The sequence below is a fragment of the Ursus arctos genome, unplaced genomic scaffold (genome assembly GCF_023065955.2).
Source record: "Ursus arctos isolate Adak ecotype North America unplaced genomic scaffold, UrsArc2.0 scaffold_5, whole genome shotgun sequence".
In the NCBI taxonomy this organism is placed as follows: Eukaryota; Metazoa; Chordata; class Mammalia; order Carnivora; family Ursidae; genus Ursus; species Ursus arctos.
The window spans coordinates 38,311,353-38,335,079 of record NW_026623067.1 but is presented as its reverse complement, the minus strand read 5'-3'; the positions used below and the strand labels follow the sequence as shown (position 1 = coordinate 38,335,079).

General features: G+C 42.2%; 3 protein-coding genes across 3 annotated transcripts; all 3 read right to left on the bottom strand.

Annotated features, from left to right (window-relative positions):
• Nucleotides 1-2,337: 2,337 nt before the first annotated feature.
• LOC130542732 (protocadherin beta-7-like) lies at nucleotides 2,338-5,961 on the bottom strand. The gene has a single exon (XM_057307069.1). It carries the CDS (start codon nucleotides 4,877-4,879, stop codon nucleotides 2,381-2,383), a length of 2,499 nt encoding a protein of 832 aa, XP_057163052.1. The 5' UTR covers nucleotides 4,880-5,961; the 3' UTR covers nucleotides 2,338-2,380.
• An 8,608-nt stretch (nucleotides 5,962-14,569) lies between these two features.
• LOC113250111 (protocadherin beta-17-like) lies at nucleotides 14,570-20,023 on the bottom strand. The gene has a single exon (XM_026491491.4). It carries the CDS (start codon nucleotides 17,615-17,617, stop codon nucleotides 15,218-15,220), a length of 2,400 nt encoding a protein of 799 aa, XP_026347276.2. The 5' UTR covers nucleotides 17,618-20,023; the 3' UTR covers nucleotides 14,570-15,217.
• Nucleotides 20,024-20,096: 73 nt separating this feature from the next.
• Nucleotides 20,097-23,586, bottom strand: LOC130542769 (protocadherin beta-6). Its single transcript, XM_057307273.1, has one exon. It carries the CDS (start codon nucleotides 22,782-22,784, stop codon nucleotides 20,334-20,336), a length of 2,451 nt encoding a protein of 816 aa, XP_057163256.1. The 5' UTR covers nucleotides 22,785-23,586; the 3' UTR covers nucleotides 20,097-20,333.
• Between the last annotated feature and the right edge of the window lie 141 nt (nucleotides 23,587-23,727).

Sequence of the window (23,727 nt, the reverse complement as noted above, 5' to 3'; positions counted from 1 at the left end):
TACAGATGAGGAACTGAGGCAGAAAGATATTAACCATGCGTGTGTGTGTGTGCGCGCGCACACACACAGAGACACAGACACACACCAGGCATGTAATTTGATGCCATCAGGTAGCAGAGCTTACATGAGTCCATTGACTAGAAAAACACCCAAGATTCAAGATTCATGTGGTAGAATGCATGAGCAGGATTATTCAGATAGAAGTTACCATGTCAAATGATGAAACAAGGAAAGGCTGGAGAGTTTGTCTAATAGAGGTATCATCTGTAACTGCAGTGGTGATTCTGTATCTCAGAAGGATGTCCTAATTTTTTTAATTTTTTAATTTTTTTATAATTTATATTTTGTTATATTAGTTACCATACAGTACATCCCCAGTTTGTGATGCAACGTTCTATGATTCATTATTTGCGTATAACACCCACTGCGCCATGCAATATGTGCCCTCCTTAATACCCACCACCAGCCTATCCCAATCCCCCACCCCCCTCCCCTCTGAAGACCTCAGTTTGTTTCCCAGAGTCCACAGTCTCTCATGGTTCATTCCCCCTTCTGTTTACCCCCCCTTCATTCTTTCCTTCCTAATTTTGTTAACTCCTCTTCTTACATTTGTAAAAAACTTGTTATTATAAGAAATCCAAACCCCATAAAGAAGAATAGTATGATGAATCTCCAGGTACTCATAACTAGCTTCAACAATTACCAATATTTTGCCATATTTGCCCACTTTATCTGCCTATCATTTTTCCCATCTCAAACTAAGTTTTCACCCATAAATACTTCATTATACATCTCCAACTTTTAATGACTCAAAAAACCCCAACTACAATGCCATTCCTATACCTAAGAAATTAGGTTAACATTATTTAATATCCACCTAGGTTCAAATTTCTCCAATTCATTCAAAATTGTTATGGTTGTTTGAATCAAGACCCAAACAAGATCCACCAAGCATTATATTTCCTTAGTATATGTCTTAATTTCTTTCATTGTGTAAAATTCCATCCTCCCTTTCTCCCTTTCACCAATTTGTTGGGAAAACTGGATAATTTTATCCTAACATTATGAAAACAATATAAGATTTTACTGCTATGAGGGTTTTTTCTTTTGCCCTTAGACTATATCCCATTAATAATTCACAGTAATAGTACTATTTTAAGAGTTACCAGTACTTCACTTATAATACATTCAGAATACGGTTATGTAAAAATTATCTGGGTAATTGTTAGAGAAAAAGCAGTGAGATTATTATAACAAACAAAGCTTCTCCTTAATTCTTCAGAATCTCTAAGCAATTTGATAAATTGTTTCTTTAACATGGCATATTTAAACTATTCTTATACTTTCCCGATTCAGCAACTGCAACATATTGAATAGGAACGTTTTTTTAAAAAAACTTTAAAATTAAGGAAGGAAATGTATTTTAAAAGTAGGAAGGGACCACTGTAGAAGAATTACTGCAAAGTAAGAAAAAATAAACTAATAAAATAATCAAAATTATGTATTATGTCTATTCAGGGCCATTAACTTTTCTGTGAAATGAAGGTCATGTGTTCAGATAACAAGGAAAAAGCACAGATTGATCTTCCAATATTTTTTTACTTAAGCTTTGGTCAGATCACAGCTTTAATAATAATAGTTGAATAATTGATCCAGAAAAGCCGGATTATGGGTATATAAGAACATATGACCACAGACCACTACATACATTATTATTTCCAAATGTAGAAAAGACTGAACAGGGATATTAACATGAGAAGATTTCTTCTCCTTAATCAGAGAGAAACTTGCCAGGTGATATCTAAAGACAAAACAATATAGCATCACAGCAAGTCCTCAGAGTCAGACCTAGGAGAGATGCTCAAGTCTACCATTTATTAGCTGGTGACCCTAGTGAATTCACTGGACCTCTCCATAGAGGTCTATTTGTTCATTTCTAAGAATACCTCATAGGTTCACTTCTAAGATTAAAAGTGTTAACATAATGTATGATGCATGGTAAGTGCTTTTTGAAAAGCTTTAAAAGATACTCTACAACCAATACTTCTAAAATTTAGTACAACACTCCAACTCAGAAAATAAGAGTAGCAACAAACTTTAAAGACAAAACCAATTTACAACATCTCAAACAAGATTTATCATGTAATAGATTGCAAACAATGCGAAATTGTTTGAGATGATTTACAAGACATATATATTCCATGCTTTGTGGAAGTTTCCTAGGGCTAAAGCTGGATCCGTGTCTCTGTGAATAAATTTGTTCTAGGACTTTAACAATATTTGAAAAATATGAAAGCACTCCTCTACAGGTACTCGGGATGAATTACATAATAAAAATATATTTACAGACACAATATGAGCATTTATTTTTCATCCTTTATCAGAAACCCAAATCATTCTGACATGAGGGATACTCTTCCACTTCCCTCCCCGTGCTCTGAAGCTGCAGATTAGGGATAATCGGCTTCAAGAACTTGAACTCACCGGCCCCTGAGCCTCCCCTCAGACACACCTCATACTGGTAGCTGTGGGACAGGGTCCCCGTGCCGCTGACGTCCACCAGGTGGCCCGCAAACGGGCCCTCGGGCACCGAGCAGCCGCCCCCCGACGCCGCCCGGCTCCGCCTGCACAGCCGCACCGCCACGAACACCAGCACCGACACCAGGAAGAGCGACGACACCGACGCCAAGGCGATGACCAAGTAGACGGTGAGCGGGTCGGCCCGGGCCTCGGCCGCCGCCACGTCCGGCAGCGGCAGGTAGGGCTGCGAGAAGCCGTCCACCAGCAGCACGTGCAGCGTGACGCTGGCCGACAGCGGCGGCTCGCCATTGTCCTTGACCAGCACCAGCAGCCTGTGCTTGACGGCGTCGCGCTCGCTCAGCAGCCGGGCCGTGCGCACCTCGCCGTTGTGCGCCCACACGCCGAACAGCCCGGGCTCCGTGGCCTTGAGCAGCTGGTACGACAGCCAGGCGTTCTGGCCCGAGTCGCCGTCCACCGCCACCACCTTGGTCACCAGGTAGCCCGCCTCGGCCGCCCTGGGCACCAGCTCGGTGCAGGGCGCCGAGCCGTTCTGCAGCGGGTACAGCACGAAGGGCGCGTTGTCGTTGGCGTCCACCACCAGCACGCGCACCAGCGCCTGGCTGCTGAGCGCCGGCGAGCCGCGGTCGACCGCGCGCACGCCGAACTCGAACGCCTGCAGCGCCTCGTAATCCAGCGCCCTGAGCGCGAACAGCTGCCCGTTGTCCGCGTTGATGGACACCAGCGAGGCCAGGGGCAGGTGCGGGTCGTGGGGCGGCAGCAGCAGCGAGTAGGTGACCTGCGCGTTGGCGCCCGCGTCTCTGTCGGTGGCGCTCACGCTGCCGATGTGCAGGGCGGGGCTGTTGTTCTCGCGGACCCGCAGGGTGTAGGAGCTTTGGCTGAAGGCGGGGGCGTTGTCGTTGACGTCGGACACCGTCACGGTTAAGTTGTGCTGGGTTTTCAGGCTGGGGGTCCCCAGGTCGGTGACGGTGATGGTGATATTGTACTCGGCCTGGCTTTCTCTGTCGAGGGGGCTTTCTGTTACCAGGGTGTAGAAATTCTCTACTGATGGCTTCAGGACGAAGGGGAGATGATCTTGGATGGAGCACACCATCTTTGCATTGTTCCCCGAATCCCTGTCTCTAATCCTAAAGACAGCTACTACTGTCTCTGGGGAGTTTTCTGCAATTGGGCTAGTAAGTGATGACAGGAGCAGTTCCGGTGGATTATCATTTATATCTGTTACTTGGACCACCACAGTACATTTTCCAGAAAGCCCTCCACCGTCTTTGGCCTGAATAGTCAATGTATAAGTTTGTATTGCCTCGTAGTTCAATTCGGCTTTAAGATGAAGATTGCCAGATGTTGAGTTGATTCGAAATGTTTTGAGAATTCTTTCAGTAGCGTAAAAAAATGCATAGACTATTTCTCCATTACTTCCAGCATCTAAATCTCTAGCTGACACAGTGACAATCAGGGAGCCAACAGGGCTGTTCTCAGGCACCTGCACCTTGTAAAGCGACTCTACAAATTCAGGGACGTTGTCGTTTATGTCCAAAACCAGGATGCGTATGAGGGTGTTTCCAGATCTGGGCGGAGAGCCGCCATCCAAGGCGGTGAGGGTTAAAATGAGCTCAGGAACCTCTTCACGATCCAGCACTCTATCCAGTACCAATTCGGGATAAACATTCCCCTCCCCACTATCGCGGACATTAATATGGAAATAGACATTGGAGCTGATGGTGTAGTTTCTCAGGTTGTTGATTCCAACATCTGAATCCTGTGCACTTCCTAGGAGAAATGTTGCCCCTGGAGCGGTACTTTCTAAAATGTTTAAGGTAATCTCTCTATCTAGAAATACTGGAGAATTATCATTGATGTCTGTGACCTGTAGTTCAGCACGGAAAATCTGAAAAGGTTTTTCAAGTAACAACTGGAAAGGCAGCACACAAGGCTCTGTGGGGCCGCACAGTTCTTCTCGGTCTAATTTCTCGTTTAGAAGTAAATCACCAGTAAGCGGATTGAGGAGTACAAATCGTATGTTCTCATCTGAAACGATTCTAGATCCCCGAGCTGACAGTTCCCCCGCCCCCAACCCCAAATCAATTGCTAAGTTGGCCAGAAAGGTCCCTCTCTCCGTTTCCTCTGCCACAATATACCGAAGCGGTTCTGCACCAGCCCAAGACACTCCCAGAAACACATAAAGAAATAACACTTGCCTTTTCTGCGCTGCACGCACCACTCTGGCCTCCATTCTTTGTTTATGCAATCTTTCAAAACCACGTTCACTCGGACTCAAGCAGCTCTCAGAAATGGCAGAAACCGAATCCTTAGAAATGAGCTGGATAATAGCAATACTCATGGGGAAGAGTCCCACTTTTCCCCAACTCCATCACCACAGTTTCCTTTCCTCTATTTTTCTTGTCTGGCCAGCTTTCCTCTGAACACTGGAATTTATAACATCCTTTGTGTGAATATTTTCCCCTCTTTTTAGCCAGCAGCGCCACCTTGCGTTTTGTGGATGTTATTCCCGTTTTCAAGAATAGAACGAAAAGATGGCGGATCAAAGGAACTGCAACAGGAGTGACTTTTTTACCCCCAAGTGTCTTTGCGGTTTTATTACAACTTTTTCTTCAAATGGTCACAGTAACGTTAGTAGTTCACATTGCTTTTTTCTCTGATAGTCTGAATTTGTAGAAAAATAAAGTTGTTTTCCTTAATCTGGGAACATGCAATTAAACTCTGGCTTCCCACCAGGATTAAATCTTAAGAAAACTTTCTCCAGTTTTTAAATGAGTTGGTTTTGTGGCTTTGCTGGTGGTATATCTATGACTGTATTTCCCATTTTACTTTTGGTTATCAATCTGTCCAGGTTTTGTTTACTTTTAAAGTAATTTATGTTTAATTTTATAAGCTATTCATTTTTTCTAGGTTTGCAAAATTCGTTTTTTTTTTTATCTTCAGGTATATCCCTATTATTAGTAATGTTTAATATTTTGTCTTTCCTTTATCCTTGGGGAGACTTGCAAGGTCTCTATTCTGCTGATCTTTTAATATGCATTTTTCCCCAAAATAATATATGAACTTGGTTCAAAATCAAATATTACTAAATGGCTTAGAATAAAATACAATAGTTTTCTGCCCTTTGTTTCTTCACTTTCCTAGCTCCTTCCTAATAGCAAGCCACTTTAATCTCTTTTAGTTATCTCTTCTGCTTTATTCTGTATTCCATATTTTGATTAATTTTAGACATGATCAATTGACTCCTTACTATGTTGGGACTAGGTTTTAGCTCTTGTATACTTTCAAGGCCCATTCTTGCCTTCCTTAAGTTGCAGTATCATTGGGAACATTGTTGTGTACAAATTATATTTTCTCACTTTTTTCCTCAAAGTTAATAATTTCCTTGCTTTTTCATTTACTTGATTTTCTTTTTTTTTAGATTTATTTATTTATTTATTTATTTGAGAGAGAGAGAGCACAAGCAGGGGGAGAGCAAGAGGGAGAGGGAAAGGAAGAAGCAGACTCCCCACTGAGTGCAGAGTGGGAAGCTGAGCTGGATACCAGGATGCTGAGATCATGACCTGAACTGAAGTCAGACGCTTAAGTGACTGAGCCACCCAGGCGCCCCTACTTGATCTTCTTTATATTTACCACTTGTTCTTCCCATACTTCCCACTGCTTCCCAGTACAATTTTCCACATGATCATTCTCATATCTTTTGAGATAGCAATTTTCTTTCAATTGGGTGGTGGTTCTCGAAATGTGTTGCATTGCTATCATCCTGCAACATTCCTTTGCTGTTGTGCTTGGAATTCTCTTTGCCTTTTATTCTGGTTGGATTTCCTATTTTGAGGGTTTTATTTCTTCCACCTTTTTCGTTTACTCTATGACTTTAATAGATCACATCCTATAATACCTATAACAGTTTCATCTGATTGAAGAGATGTCAGGGGACTTGCTGATGATATCCTCCAAATGACTGTCTCTTGAGTTATACAGCTTCAAATTGGACTACTTTGTCCTTGAGACACAGTTGTCATCATGGGATCATCCTTGAACATCATCTAGAGATTCATTTCACTTCTTTTTTCAAAATTGTCTTTTGTTTCTTCTGACTTCCTCTCTCTTGGACTACTCTAACATTTTGATAGATATCTTCTAGTAGTTTCCAGAGAAGAGTATATGAGAGTTAAATTTTGTTGTGACCTTGAGTATATTAAAATATCTTTAGTCTACCCTCAAACTTGATTGAAAATTTGATTATAGAGTTCTAGGTTGAAAATATTTTTTCTTCAGAACTTCAAAATATTTTGTCAGTGAGTTCCCTAAACCAATGTATTTATTAAGAACTCTAAGGCAAACCTTATTTTATATCTTTCTATATGTGACCTGTATTTTTATTTCTTTTTTTTTAAAGATTTTATTTATTTATTTGACAGGGAGAGCCAGCAGAGAGGGAACACAAGCAGGGGGAGTGGGAGAGGAAGAAGCAGGCTCCTAGCGGAGGAGCCTGATGTGGGGCTCGATCTGAGAACGCTGGGATCACGCCCTGAGCCGAAGGCAGACACTTAACAACTGTGCCACCCAGGCGCCCCTGTATTTTTATTTCTTGTAGTATTTAGTCATTGCACCAAACATTTTCAAATTAAACACTGATGTATTGTGGTTTGAGTTTATGTTCACCCACTGACAATTAGTAAGACCTTTATACTAAGAAACTAATTTCCTTCAGCTCTTAGAAATTTTCTTGAATTACTTCATGGATAATTTCTCTCTCTCTCTCTCTCTCTCTCTCTCTCTCAATTACTACAAACCAGATGTTGGGCCTCTACGATCTCTAATTTCCTTATTTTTTCTCTCCTGTTTGTCATTTTAAAATACTTTCTGCAATATTTCCTGGAATATTTTCTTAACTTTACCTTCAAGCTCTTCTTGAGATTTTCATTTCGTTATGTTCATATTTTACAAGAGCCCTACTTTTTCAAGAGAGGCCTCTGTACTTATTTCTCAGATGTAACAGCTTCTTTTCTCATCTGATGATATTAATTATAGTTGTTTTTTCAAGTCTTCTTCTCTGCAAACGTTTTCTCCAATTTACCTTCTTTCGTCTTTGCTTGCTTTTTGTTTCTGTTTTTCTTTTTAGAAATTTTCTTCAGGTGTCTCATTCAGGTGTCCGTTCTTAATCTAATTTGGTAGACTAAGTAATAGCTCTGAGCATGTTGGCAGGACTTATTCATTTTTAATGTGTACTAAGGTGAACCGAGAGCACTCTTAGTTGGAGAAACTCCAGTGTTAGTCTGATTAGGTTTTTCCACTTGGACTGGTCAGATTGCCCAACTCTATAAAATCTCCTACCCAAAAGAAAAAGGCATAGATTGAAAAGGTAAAGAATTGATGGGAGAAGAGGAGTGGAGATCTGCATCACTCAGGATATGCTAGGTAATGCTTCATTATCAAACAACTCCAAACTTCAATGGCTTGAGACAATGAAGGTTGATTCCTTTCTTATACTACATGTCCTATACAGTTCAGCATGGAGCCCATATAGTGGTCAGTCAGGGATCCAGGCTTCTGGAGACTCCATCTCCACCTATGCTTTCAGGATTACTATGTTGGAGAAAGTAAATGTGTTAAACCATGCACAGTCTCTGAAAGCTTTAGCCCAGAAGTAATATATATCATTTCTTCTCACGTTTTATTGGCCAAAGGAAATTACATGGTCATACATAATTTAAAGAGGAAATAGAATTAATATTCTGCCAGGGGTGCCTGGGTGGCTTAGTCAATTAAGTATCCAACTCTTGATTTCAGCTCAGGTCATGATCTCAGGGTCATGAAATCGAGCCCTGAATCAGGCTCCGCACTGAGCATGGTGCCTGTTTAAGATTCTCTCTCCCTCTGCCCCCTCCCCCCACCTTGGTGCACCTACGCTTTCTCGAAAGAAGGAAGGAAGGAAGGAAGGAAGGAAGGAAGGAAGGAAGGAAGGAAGGAAGGGAGGGAGGGAGGGAGGGAGGGAGGGAGGGAGGGAGGAAGGAAGGAAGGAAGGAAGGAAGGAAGGAAGGAAGGAAGGAAGTTAATTCTGCCATGTGTCTGAAAGGAGAACTGAAACATCTGTAATTGGTCCCAGTGATTATCATAGCATTTTAACAATCAGTCAGCATTCAATGTTTAGATGGTCACTTATTCCCACTACCCATATTACACTGCCCTCAATTTTTTTTTGCCAGTGGAACCTCTAATTTAATGACTCTCCTTTTTGCTGTCACGAGAAATCAAAACTCCAGGATCAGAGAAATAGGTTGCTCACTGACTGCAGTGGGGAAAAGTTATCTGTTACAGATTTAACCATTTTTCAGGCAATGATGATGACCCTCCATATTTGGCACCCCATCATCATTTCCAGAGTCTCCAGGGCTGACAGCTCTGATGCCTCTGAAAATCCTGCAGTCTAAATAGGATTGGTTCTCAGCTTTCCCACTCCAGGACTGGTAGTTGTTTTGTCAGTCTACTACGTCATTCATCTACTTCCTAGCTACTAAGGTTTTTCTCTGTTGTCTTCTATTTTATTCTTTCCATTCTGTTAAGTTTATGTTTTTGAAAATAGCTCTTCACTTTTATGTTAATGCATATTTAGAGGAAGTCATATTAGAGATATATCTCCAATCACCAATTTAACTCAAAATAAATACCCTTGAATTTTTCAGAGAAATAGACTTATGTTTAAATCTTCTATGGTTATTACTCTTTTAATTAATTTATGCTTTTATACTTAGAATCAGTTTCTTTTATTTTCTTCATTTTAAAAAATTATTTTTTTTTAAATCTTGGGTTGTTTCCTTTGCCTATTCTCAATAAACCTTGATTATTTTCTTTAATCATGTTTTCTTTAATCATTCTTTGGTTCTTTTTTTTTTAAGATTTTATTTATTTATTGGACAGAGATAGAGACAGCCAGCGAGAGAGGGAACACAAGCAGGGGGAGTGGAAGAGGAAGAAGCAGGCTCCCAGTGGAAGAGCCTGACGTGGGGCTCGATCCCAGAACTCCGGGATCACGCCCTGAGCCGAAGACAGACGCTTAACGACTGAGCCAGCCAGGCGCCCCCATTCTTTGGTTCTTATCTTAAATATCACTTTGTTAAAGAAGTTTACTATATCAGCCGGAATTATGTTCTATAATATCTATGTATAAATATGTCCTCTGTAATTTCAACCTATTATAGAAGAACCTATAATGACAATGGCTAGCACAAAATAGAATTTTATTTTCTCTCATAAAAGGCTAGTGGCTTGAAATGCATTCAGTGTTATCTCTGATAGTCACTTTCCATCTTGTTTCCATCTTCAAATCATGGCCTTTAGTTTATAGTCCAAGAGAGCTGGTTAATATTCACCCATTAGATCTCCATTCAGACCAACAAATGGGAGAAAGGGAAGGTTTTGTCTTCCTTTTTAAAGACTACTTCCATGAAATAGTCCATGGCACTTGTACTCCTATCTCAATGGCCATAACTTAGTCACAAGACCAATTCCAATCACAACAGAAGTTGGGAAATACAATCTATAATCCACATATCCACATGGGCAACTAAAAATGAGAGGTCTATTAGTAACAAATAAGGGAAGAACATATATTTGGGTGAAATGAGTAGTTTATGTCATACCCACTCAGACCACACCTATAGTTCCCACTGCCCACCAGGAGCAGATAGGGTCAACTAAATTGCCTGTTTGCATTGATTATTAGAGGAGCATATGATTGCATTGCTACATATTGGTGGTGTGATCTGTAGCCAAAAGAATTCTTATTCCACAGAACACTTAGCCCCAAAGCAATAAATGACTTCAATTGCTGGGACAAGATTCTCTTTGAACTAATAATGCTTCCCCAGTGTGCTACTGGCAACTGTCATCCATTTCTACTTCCTTTTATGATTTTTAAAAAAAAAACCTTGGGTCCAGAAATCATAAAACTCCATTTTAAGGACTCCTTTGAACTATTCTGGATGCAAATTAGGCTTTACCAGTGAAATGCCTTCAGATGAGCCTGAGAAGACAGGCAAAGGTCATCTACCCACTGTTGTTCCTGTTGACCAGCAAGGTCAGAGAGATGTGCATGCTTGCAGCCAAGCCAGCATTTCTGTGTCTAGCCATCAGTTTCAGAAAGAATTGGAGGCCATTGTGGCAGCAAGACACTAAGTTTCTGGGCATTGTCACTAGTTTTGGAGGTGATGGTGGGAGAGGACATTGTGGGAGCAACAGTTTTGGCAGTAATAACGGCTTCCTGATTTCTGTACTGCAGCAATAGGAGAATGCCTTTAAAACTCGGAGTTCAGTGCTGGTTCTCTCAGTTTTGCTTGTCCAGTTCTTCTGATTTTGTAATTCCTTCTAGTAAGGATCTTTTTTTGGTTAGATATACATAGAGCGGCTTCTGGGTTTTTTTGTCCTGAAGTCTGAATAATTCACCTAAACTCAAAATTGTACATCTTCACTCAAATTATAAGGAATAGGAGCTTCTCAATTAGAGTTTGTAAAGGAAAAGAAGTAAAGTATAAAATCATCAAGCAGTTAAAGCACTATTCCCTTAAGCTAACACATCTTAGTTGGTTTAAGAATATGGAAAAATAAAAAAATTACAGGTGTATTCCTGAGAAACCAAGGATGAAAATGTTTAATAAATTTAATATATATTTTTATATTTAAGATATATTTAAATGTAATATATATATTTAAATGTAATATATATATATAAAGTATATATATACATATGTATATATATATATATATATATATACTTTAAAACAGACCATCGTCTGAAAACAGTCATAGACACTTTCTTTCTCCCCTTATGTGTAACACAATAAGTTTAAAAATTTAATTATTTGGAGCACCTGGGTGACTCAGTTGGTTAAACGTCCAACTCTTGGTTTTGGCTCAGGTCATGATCTCATGGGTCATGAAAAGGAGCCCCCTCTTGCTCAGGCTCTGTGCTCCGTGGGTTGTCTACTTGAAGATTCTCTCCCTCTGCCCCTCCCACCTCTCTCTCTCTCTCTCAAATAAATAAATATATATATTTAAAAAATTTCAGGGGTGCCTGGGTGGCTCAATTGGTTAAGTCCCTGACTCTTGATTTTAGCTCAGCTCATAATCTCAGGGTCGTGGGATCTGAGTCCCAAGTAGGGCTCCAGCTCAGGCAAGGAGTCTTGGGATTCTCTCTCTCCTTTTCCCTCTCTCTCTGCCCCTCCCCCCTCTCTCTCCAAAATAAAATTTTTAAAAAACTTCATTGTTTGTGAATAAATAAGAAAAGTGCTCAACATCACATCATACAGTTTAAAAGATGATAGTTGGCTCACTAGGTGATAGTCTAATGATATTCTAAATGATAAATTGTTAGGTGAACAAAGCAAATATCAAATAGTGTAAATAGTACATGAGCATTTTATAAAAATAAGTAATTTTGTTGTAGTTTTTAAGTTTATAAAGCCAGATGATAAAACACACTGAAATTCATTAATTTATTCAACTCTCATTCATCTATATTTACTGCAATTTGTATTTTCCTAAGCGTAATAGAAAAAGAGCCCACTTTATGAGGAGATTAAACTTTAGTGGGGAAAGATCATTTGTCTGGGTGGAGTGCCCAGTGACTGGAACATTGACTTCAAAGAAAAATAGACTCATATATCATCGGAATGATGGCAAAACTGAATGTTCAAATTGAAAAGATGTTAGGCAGAGCTTCTCATTTCTGAAATTGATGGTATAGATAATATGGATGACCCTCACATAGAAAATAATAAAAAATAATCAACAAGACTTTTAAAAAACATTAAAAATATTGAAGAGCCAAAAACAGTAGAAAACATAGTGAAAAGAAACCCCAGTTTTTGATGGAAGCCTGCAACGGAGGGGTAAACAATGTATCAGAACAATGAAACTTATTATTCCTTCAGGGCATTTAAAAATATCTGCCTTTGGGCTTGATTTGATGCTATTCATGAGATTAAATAAATATCAACCAAGGCTCAAGGCCAAACTAATTTGCAGCATGTCATACAAAGATCCTCCCCATTTTAAGGGACCCCCAGGGCTACACCCCATACACACACACATACACACACATATAAATGTTTATGCAATGTAAACATTAACAAATCTAAAGATTCTCTCTTTCCCCAACTCCTAGGAATTATATAGAAGCCCCCCTGATGTCAAGTACAGCAAAAGAAAAAGAAAAGAAAAGATGTCTGGGAACCGGTAGCTACAGGTTGGTCCTCACGTGTGTTTATATTTTCAATATGCACACCTTGGGTTGTGAGAAACATCAAGCCTTAAACTTGGTTTGCAGTGGTTCCCTACTGATTGATAGCGTTTCAAGGGTCCTAGCTGAAACCAATGAAAATACATTATGAAGGATGAAACATACAACCGAGGCTTTGAGGGCATCCTACAAATAAATTTTCAAGGGCAATCAACCATATGAGTCACACAAAGAAACAAAGGTAACATGCATGCGAAGCATCAGCAACAATACAGCACAAATAGACCCATACAGACTTCAGCTATCAGAAGTATCAGATAGATTTAAAAACCAATCATGCTTCCCATACATAAGCAAATAAATGATGTGCTTGAACATTTGCATTAACAGACTGAAAAGGTACACTGACTTTTAAACCATAAAGGGTCTAGGGGCACCTGGGTGGCTCCATCGGTTAAGTTTCTGCCTTCAGCTTGGGTCATGATCCCCAGAGTCTTGGGATGGAGCACAGCGGCTTGCCTGGCTTAGGGCTCCCTGCTCAACAGGGAGCCTGCTTCTCCCTCTTCCTCTGCCACTCCCCCTGCTTGGGCTTTCACTCTCTCTCAAATAAATAAAATCTTAAAAAAAAATAAAAGGTCTAAACAATTATGGGGATTATCTTTTAAAAATACATCGTAAATACTATAAACATTGATAAGGTACTATATATAACAAAAAGCATAAAGTAAGGTGAGGAGAGGAGGCAGGATGTGTAAGAATGTTTCTTTGCTCATTTTCAGCAGGCAGTTAAGTGATGCCAATTCTTAATATGCATCATATTCTTTTTTTTATTGACCTTATAGGGATTATTTATCTAAGCTTTGCAAGATCTATAGTTTCATATAATTTTGCTTTTTATATTCAAGTAAAACATGATAGCTTTAATTATGAATCTAGCAATTTATTATAGATCCATTTTATGAAATGATTTTCATCTATTAACTTATTCTTATGTGCATCCATAGAAATATTTTAAGGATATTGACAATAATTATTTGAGTGGTGAAATAATTATGTTAATTTCCTATGTTTTCCAGTATGGGGTTTCCTCAAAAAGTTAAAAATAGAACTACCCTTGCATCCAGCAACTGCACTACTGGCATTTAACAAAAGGATACAAAACTATAGTTTTGAAGGAGTACATGCACCCCAATGTTTGTAGCATCATTACCAACAATAGCCAAACTACGGAAGGAGCCCAAATATCCATCGACTGATGAATGAATAAAGAAGATGCGGTACATACACACAATGGACTATTACTCATTCATCAAAAAGAATGAAATATTGCCCTTTGCAACAATCCAGATGGAGCTAGAGTATATTATTCTAAGTGAAATAAATCAGAGAAAGACAAATACCACATGATTTCACTCGTATGTGGAATTTAAGAAACAAAGCAGATGAACATATGAGAAGGGGGGAAAAAAGAGAGAAGGAAACAAACCATAAGAGATTTTTCATGATAGAGGAAAAACTGAGGGTTGATGGAGGGAGGTGGGTGGGGGATAGGTTAAATGGATGATGGGTATTAAGGGGGGCACTTGTTATGATGAGCACCGGGTATGTAAGTGATGAATCACTACATTCTACTCCTGAAACCAATATTATACTGTATGTTAACTATAATTTAAATAAAAATTTGAAAAAGAAAACAATTCCTTTGTTTTCTCTTCATATTAAATGTGTTTGAATCATGTAACCCTATATCATATATATATATATACATTTTTTAAAGAATAAGAATCATTATTTACATACCCAAACCATTTATTATGAAAAAATAATCATCAGTCCACTAACACCTTTTCTACTTTTTCTATTTCACAGGGATTGAATTCTTTAAAATCTTATCAGAGAGTCTTGTTCAAAGATATCAATTTTGAAAGAAAATACTCAATTCAGGAAACATCCAGATAAAATACTAGTTCCTTTGAGAAAAGACAATACTGTTTTCAAAACAACACTACCAGAAATCCAACCATTTCCAAGGTAAGAAAAATTTTTGTATAAATGAGAAGTATTTTTAAAGTTGAAAGCCATCATTTACAAGACACTATGCTGATAATAATCAGAAAACACAATTCCCTTAGTCACAAGAAGCTATCGGTGAACAAGCTCAAACATCAGGCATCTGAAAACATTTCCCGACCCCCCAAAACTGAGAAACACCATTTCTCCACTATTGTATGAACATGCAAAATGTGACCTGGCTAAAAACAACAGCAAAAGCAACAAGCACCCAGAGATTCAGAATGTAAAATATTTAAACAAGCTGAAATAACTGTAAATATGACAATAATTATTAATGTATGAATAAGTAGCTCTTTATGTGAAAAAACGGGTTGCGAACTAATCATACATTAATGTTATCATTTATCTCCTCTTAAGGTGAGATGCCTAACTGAACCCAAAATGATTTCTAAAGTGAGAGTTTTCCTCCGTGCCCCTATCAGCCCCTTCACCCACGAAATTGGGGATAATGGGCTTGAGGAACTTGAACTCGCCCGTGCCTGAGCCTCCCCTCAGACACACCTCATACTGGTAGCTGTGGGACAGGGTCCCCGTGCCGCTGACGTCCACCAGGTGGCCCGCAAATGGGCCCTCGGGCACCGAGCAGCCGCCCCCCGACGCCGCCCGGCTCCGCCTGCACAGCCGCACCGCCACGAACACCAGCACCGACACCAGGAAGAGCGACGACACCGACGCCAAGGCGATGACCAAGTAGACGGTGAGCGGGTCGGCCCGGGCCTCGGCCGCCGCCACGTCCGGCAGCGGCAGGTAGGGCTGCGAGAAGCCGTCCACCAGCAGCACGTGCAGCGTGACGCTGGCCGACAGCGGCGGCTCGCCATTGTCCTTGACCAGCACCAGCAGCCTGTGCTTGACGGCGTCGCGCTCGCTCAGCAGCCGGGCCGTGCGCACCTCGCCGTTGTGCGCCCACACGCTGAACAGCCCGGGCTCCGTGGCCTTGAGCAGCTGGTACGACAGCCAGGCGTTCTGGCCCGAGTCGCCGTCCACCGCCACCACCTTGGTCACCAGGTAGCCCGCCTCGGCCGCCCTGGGCACCAGCTCGGTGCAGGGCGCCGAGCCGTTCTGCAGCGGGTACAGCACGAAGGGCGCGTTGTCGTTGGCGTCCACCACCAGCACGCGCACCAGCGCCTGGCTGCTGAGCGCGGGCGAGCCGCGGTCGGCCGCGCGCACGCCGAACTCGAACGCCTGCAGCGCCTCGTAATCCAGCGCCCTGAGCGCGAACAGCTGCCCGTTGTCCGCGTTGATGGACACCAGCGAGGCCAGGGGCAGGTGCGAGTCGTGGGGCGGCAGCAGCAGCGAGTAGGTGACCTGCGCGTTGGCGCCCGCGTCTCTGTCGGTGGCGCTCACGCTGCCGATGTGCAGGGCGGGGCTGTTGTTCTCGCGGACCCGCAGGGTGTAGGAGCTTTGGCTGAAGGCGGGGGCGTTGTCGTTGACGTCGGACACCGTCACTGTTAAGTTGTGTTGGGTTTTCAGCCTGGGGGTGCCCAGGTCGGTGACGGTGATGGTGATGTTGTACTCGGCCTGGGTCTCTCTGTCGAGTGGTCTCTCTGTAACTAGGGTGTAGAAATTTTCTACACTAAGTTTCAGAAGGAAGGGAAGATGGTCTTGGATGGAACACATCATTTTGCCATTTTCCCCAGAGTCTGGATCTGAAATTCCAAAAATAGCGACCACCGTGTCGGGGGTATTTTCTGGAATATCACTAGTGAACACGGACATAGTCAGTTCGGGTGTGTTGTCGTTTACATCCATCACTTCTATGGCTATAGTGCATTTTCCTGATAGTCCCCCGCCATCTGAGGCCTCAATTTCCATACGATAAGATTGAATTTCCTCATAATCCAACAGTTTTTTTAATCGAATTTCCCCTGTGACTGCGTTTATTTCAAAGGCCTGCATCACTTGATTTGAGGACTGGAAAAATGAGTAGGAGAGCTCTCCGTGGGTCCCAGCATCTAAATCTCTAGCAGTCACGGTGATGACATGGGAGCCTATGGGGCTGTTCTCTGGGATTTGCACCTTATAGAGCAGCTGAGCAAATTCAGGAGCATTATCATTTATGTCCAAGACTACAATGACAACCTGAGACGTTCCAGTCCTAGGCGGTGACCCACCATCCAGGGCCGTGAGCGTTAACCTGAGCTCTGACTGCTCCTCCCGGTCCAGCACTTTGTCCAGCACCAGCTCGGGGTATCTCCTGCCATCGCTGTGATTTCGAGTGAAAAGGTGGAAATGGGAGTTGGTGCTAATAGTGTAGTTCTGAACTGTGTTACTGCCCACGTCTAAATCTTGAGCTATTTTCAAAGGAAATGCAGTCCCTGGATGGCTGCTTTCTGAGATTTTCAGGAGGATTTCATTTTCCAGGAATTCTGGGGCATGGTCATTTATGTCTCGTAGCTGTAGTTCACCTTGAATAAACTGCACTGGGCTTTTTAGTAACAACTGGAAATGCAGTATACATGGATCTGTGTCACCGCACAACTCTTCCCGATCCAATTTTTCTTTTAGGAGCAAATTCCCACTCTTCTGCTCGAGCTGCAAATACTGTTGATTCCCTTTGGAAAGAATTCGAGCACCCCGCTCAGCCAGCTCCCCCAAGCCAAGCCCCAGATCTTTTGCGAGGTTGGCCACAAAGGAGCCGCTTTCCCTCTCTTCTAGAACCGAATACTTAATGGTCGTACTGCCCACTTCCCACAGTATTAACAGTATTAGGATAATAATGGCGGTCACTTGCCTTTTCTGCGGCGCTTTGGGTACCGGTGTCTCCATCGTTCCTCGGGGTCCAAAAGATGCAATATTTAATCACAAATTAATTGCTGCACAGCCAACTCTGCTATCTTGATTCAATGATCTTGAGTTAGTTCCTAACATTGACTGACATGGGGATAGCGGCCTCTCTGAAACCTACTATCCCTCAATAGTGAAAAACGTTTCCTTTTCAAGTAGCCAGAAACTGCTCAGCTGTTATGGAGACTGCAGAGAGTTTTTCACTTTCTTAGCCTGCAGCGCCACCAAGCGTCCTGCTTTACAACTTCAGCTTTTAGTTTTTTCGTGGTTTTTGTTGTTGTTGTTGTTTTTCATTTCAAAGCATCATGCAACAGTTAAAACAAATAGAAAGCCTTTTGGGGTATAAACTTCCCTCCACCCCATCGTGCAGTATTCTTCAGGTAGATAACAACATTTGTGAGAGCAAAAGTAATACTTATCTATATCTATATGCATTTTCCTTAAAGGTACAAGTTCAGGACACAAAACTCTGCTCAAGACAAATTCATTTATTCATTTAACCAATATTTCTCTATGCAGGCATTTTTCTAACTTCTAATGGTAAATTAAACACAAAATTCTTGCTCTTGGGTGCTTGCATTCAATTACAAAAATAGTAATTTGCTGTGTTGTGTTAGAAGTTATGAATTTTAAAATCCGCTTTCTACTCCCAAATTGCAATGTGCCTGTACTCCCGAAAAAAATTTAAAATGTGATTTCTTTGCAGTCTCTGGGCTAGATACCTTTGGCAATTTTTTTCCTTCATAAATTCACTCTGTGTAATACTCAGTAAGACTAAGGGGAAATGGCCATTTGTTTTGTTAAAAATCAATGTAAGTTCAGAATTCAGACAATGTTTCTACTACAAACATGTAGAAGGCAAAAAAATTCAGTGGAGTCAAAGATATACTTTCTTGGGAGGGGTTTTGACCTGTCAATATTGGACAGTGGCCCATCCCAGTGTACATCCCCTGGGACTATGGAAATGAGTATTTTGAAAAACACCACAGCACCAACTAAAGTCAAGTGGTTGCAGTGACACGAGCAGGAAAAGTAGTTTCCCAGAAAGAAGAATGCTTTTCTAAGGAGGAGGAGATAAGTATCTAAGAACACAAAACAGTAAGTGTTCCCTATACTCATTGTACCAAATGGTAATCATCTATGACAATTCACTTATTTGGACACAAACCTCAGTGAAATATAATTTAGTTAAGGCTAGTTCCATTTTAATTAAGGATAAAAACAAAGTGTTCATTCAGCTATCAGTTTAGTATAAATTACCTGACTTTGATGGAGAGTTGAAAAGAGAAATTTTTCTTAAAATACTACAAATAAGACACAAGAAAATATGGCCTAAACTGTGAAAGTAAATGATTTTATGATCAATAAGATAAATGATACTTTCACAGCACTTTATTTATGACATTACCTAATAACCTGCCATTAATACATACTTAGTTCTTGGCAGATACCACACATGAGAAACTAGGAGGAAGAGTTTGAAAAATATAATTTGGATTTTATTAAATAATACATTTTAAGGAGCACCTGGGTGGCTCAGTCAGTGAAGTGACTGCCTTCAGACTATGTCCTAATCCCAGGGATCGAAACCTATAGCCTGCTTCTCCCTCTCCCTCTGGTTGTTTCTCCCTCTCCCTGCCTCTCCCCCTGCTTGTGCTCTCTCTCCCTGTCAAATAAATAAATAAATAAAATCTTTAAAAATATACATTTGAACTTTCAAATTGGTTGACAAAGACAAGGAGATAAAATATACTCTCAACATTTTATATTCCGTAATAGAGTTTAGGGTGTGTGGAGGGTGGTTTCTGTTTAGGAAGAAAGTAAAAGAATGATATTTAATTTCACTTATTGACAAAGGTACCACATTGTAGAGAGAATATTAGCATTTTTCTGTATTCCCTGAAATTAATTTTTAAAATTCACTGTTGGAATGTTAATAACATTCATCAAATATTTATTATGCATTTAGAATTGGCTTGGTATTATTAAAAATACTATCATATGCTTACGTGAAGCTTACAAACTGGAGTTTAATTTATTGACACTTTTGCAAAGTTTATATGCATAGAAACATGTATTAACTATTATGGTATATTGAAATACACATAAATATGAATGGCTATCTTAGCATTTAGCCATCTTTAGTGTTTATCACATTGTAGCCATTACTCCAAAATGAGACTTACACTGGCAGATTAAATAACATCAAACACTCACATTTTATTCTTTTTTTTTTAAAGTAGACTCTATGCCCAGTATGGGGCTTGAACTCACTACCAAGATCTACAGTCCCATTCTCTACCAACTGAGCCAGGCAGGCACCGCCAAACATTCACACTTTAAAAATTTCCCTACATGGTAATAGTGATGCTAATTGTCACCAATAGTTAGATATACAATCTTACCTAAGGTCTTTGTATTACAATTTTTCTAAAATGAATAGATGATTGAATTTCAAAAATTTTAAGCTATGCAAATAAAAATTTATTTTATTCAGATTGTCAAATAAAGTTGACAGTAATACAAATCTACTAAGTATGATATAGGGAAAACACTGTGTATACCCAGTATCTGACTTTTTTTTTCAACCTAAGTAGGTGTAGTAAAATAATTAAAAAACAGACTATCAATAACATGTAACTAAGTTAAAAGAGATTTTCAAACTTACTAAGTAGGGCTTAATACGATAATCCAATACTTAACTGAATAGGAAACTATCCCGAACGGTGGGGTTCTCCTCCATTTCCTTCCCAGTGCCCTGGGGAGGGAAGTTGGGAATAATGGGCTTGAGGAACTTGAACTCGCCCGTGCCTGAGCCTCCCCTCAGACACACCTCATACTGGTAGCTGTGGGACAGGGTCCCCGTGCCGCTGACGTCCACCAGGTGGCCCGCAAACGGGCCCTCGGGCACCGAGCAGCCGCCCCCCGACGCCGCCCGGCTCCGCCTGCACAGCCGCACCGCCACGAACACCAGCACCGACACCAGGAAGAGCGACGACACCGACGCCAAGGCGATGACCAAGTAGACGGTGAGCGGGTCGGCCCGGGCCTCGGCCGCCGCCACGTCCGGCAGCGGCAGGTAGGGCTGCGAGAAGCCGTCCACCAGCAGCACGTGCAGCGTGACGCTGGCCGACAGCGGCGGCTCGCCATTGTCCTTGACCAGCACCAGCAGCCTGTGCTTGACGGCGTCGCGCTCGCTCAGCAGCCGGGCCGTGCGCACCTCGCCGTTGTGCGCCCACACGCCGAACAGCCCGGGCTCCGTGGCCTTGAGCAGCTGGTACGACAGCCAGGCGTTCTGGCCCGAGTCGCCGTCCACCGCCACCACCTTGGTCACCAGGTAGCCCGCCTCGGCCGCCCTGGGCACCAGCTCGGTGCAGGGCGCCGAGCCGTTCTGCAGCGGGTACAGCACGAAGGGCGCGTTGTCGTTGGCGTCCACCACCAGCACGCGCACCAGCGCCTGGCTGCTGAGCGCGGGCGAGCCGCGGTCGGCCGCGCGCACGCCGAACTCGAACGCCTGCAGCGCCTCGTAATCCAGCGCCCTGAGCGCGAACAGCTGCCCGTTGTCCGCGTTGATGGACACCAGCGAGGCCAGGGGCAGGTGCGGGTCGTGGGGCGGCAGCAGCAGCGAGTAGGTGACCTGCGCGTTGGCGCCCGCGTCTCTGTCGGTGGCGCTCACGCTGCCGATGTGCAGGGCGGGGCTGTTGTTCTCGCGGACCCGCAGGGTGTAGGAGCTTTGGCTGAAGGCGGGGGCGTTGTCGTTGACGTCGGACACCGTCACCGTTAAGTTGTGCTGGGTTTTCAGCCTGGGGGTGCCCAGGTCGGTGACGGTGATGGTGATGTTGTACTCGGCCTGGCTCTCTCTATCTAGCGCTCCTTCAGTTACCAAGGTGTAGAAATTCTCTACTGATGGTCTTAGAAGAAAGGGCAGATTGTCATCTATAGAACAAAGAACCTGTTGATTTTGTCCAGAATCTGCATCTGACACAGTGAAAACCGCTACTATGATTTCTGGCAGGTTTTCGGGGATGGGACTGATGAGTGACGACATGGTCAATTGAGGAGCGTTGTCATTTACGTCCAGAACCTTGATGACTAAAGAGCATTTTCCTGATAGTCCCCCGCCATCTGTAGCCTCAATATCCACGTGATAAGATTGAATTTCCTCAAAATCCAAAGTCTTTCTCAGTCGAATTTCTCCTGTAATTGCGTTTATTTCAAAGGGTTGATTAATGTCATCTACCTGAAATAGGGCATAAGATACCTCCCCAAAGGATCCTGCATCTAAATCTCTGGCTGAGACAGTGATAATCAGAGAGCCCAGGGAATTGTTTTCAGGGATTTGTGCCTCATAGAGCTCCTGAGCAAACTCGGGAGCATTGTCATTGATGTCCAAGACCAGGATCTTAATCTCCGTGGTCCCAGACCGGGGCGGAGACCCACCATCCAGCGCTGTGAGGGTAAGCCTAAGCTCGGGCTGCTCCTCGCGGTCCAAGGCTTTGTCCAGCACCAGCTCCGGGAACTTCCTGCCGTCGCTGCGATGGCGAGTGAGAACGTGGAAATGAGGATTGGAGCTAATTATGTAGGTCTGAAGACTGTTGCTACCAGCGTCTAAATCCTGTGCCATTTTCAAAGGAAATAGCTTTCCTGGTGTAGTGATTTCTGATATTTTAAGTAGCATTTCTCTGGCTGGGAACTCCGGGGCGTGGTCATTTATATCTCTGACTCGTAAAGCAGCCTGAAAAAACTGCAAGGGATTTTCCAGTAACACTTGGAAAGGTAGCACACATGGCTCAGTGGAGCCGCACAGCTCTTCCCGGTCCAGTTTCTCATTTAGCAGTAAATCATGGGTCTGTGGGTCAAGCTGCAAATGCTGTCTGTTCCCTTTGAAAACAACCCGGGCACCCCGCGCAGCCAGTTCTCCTCTCCCGAGTCCCAGGTCCTTTGTCAAATTGGCCACAAACGTGCCCCTTTCTGACTCCTCCAATACAGAATATTGAATCGATTCTGAACCGGCTTCCCACAAAAGCATCCATATAATGAGAATTGCCACTTGCCTTTTCTTGCGATGTACTTTTGTTCGCGCCATCTCCATTACGTCTGATACCAGAGGAAAAAATCCTTTTCCAGTCCCCATCAGCACGTCCACCATCTACCCTCCGAAATGTCTTTGCTGCTGAATTTCGAATTCGTCTTATAACTTGTCTGGTGACGACTGCCTTCCTGAATACGTCTATCTTAGCTTTAGCTGTAAGTGTGCTCTGTTTTGGGGGCGGGGGCTGGCTTCTGAATAAAATGGAGTCCACCGAATCCGCGAGCTCTTATTCACTCTCTTAGCCTGCACTGCCACCACGCGTTCAAATTAATAACTTCAGGAGGTGTGTACAGGCAACACCATTTCCAAAATCTGAGCCTTATAAAGACTTTCAGGTAGACTCTATTTCTCAAATTGTAGTGTGTGAACTATATGCATAAATAATTATCCGGGAGCCTTGAGTTGTTTTTTTTTTCAAGGTTGACTCCTGGGGTTTCCTCCAGACCTTGAATGAAATTCTCTGGTGGTGCTAAAGGCTGAAATTCTGCACTTCAATCTAAGTGATTCTCTTGCATACTAATGTTTAAGAATCACTCCCTCAGAAGCTTTTTATCTTGACGAAGTCCCACAAGTTCATTTTATCTTTTGTTCCTCTTGCTTTTGGAGATGTGTCATGAAAAAGATTGCTGTGGCTGATGTCGTAGAGGTTGCTGCCTATGTTCTCCTCTAGGATTTTGATGGATTCCTGTCTCACATCGAGGTCTTTCATCCATTTGGAGTTTATCTTTGTGTATGGTGTGAGAGAGTGGTCAAGTTTCATTCTTTTGCATATACTGTATGGTGACTAACATAATATAATAAATATTATAATAAAAAAAGAAAAAAAAAGGAAAAAAGAATCACGCCCTCAGGTAATGTAAACTTCCTACAATCAATTTTTATTCTTTGACAGTGAAATTTATCTCATGAGTAGTGTGATTTGTGAATCCAAGAAGTACACTATTTAATCGTCCCAACAAACAAGTCAATAAACTATACAAAATGTAAAAGTTGGTTAGCA

Bases quoted from the DNA above. Each gene is read 5' to 3' on its own strand.
- LOC130542732 (XM_057307069.1), bottom strand. From the start codon at position 4,879: ATGAGTATTGCTATTATCCAGCTCATTTCTAAGGATTCGGTTTCTGCC.
- LOC113250111 (XM_026491491.4), bottom strand. From the start codon at position 17,617: ATGGAGACACCGGTACCCAAAGCGCCGCAGAAAAGGCAAGTGACCGCC.
- LOC130542769 (XM_057307273.1), bottom strand. From the start codon at position 22,784: ATGGTGGACGTGCTGATGGGGACTGGAAAAGGATTTTTTCCTCTGGTA.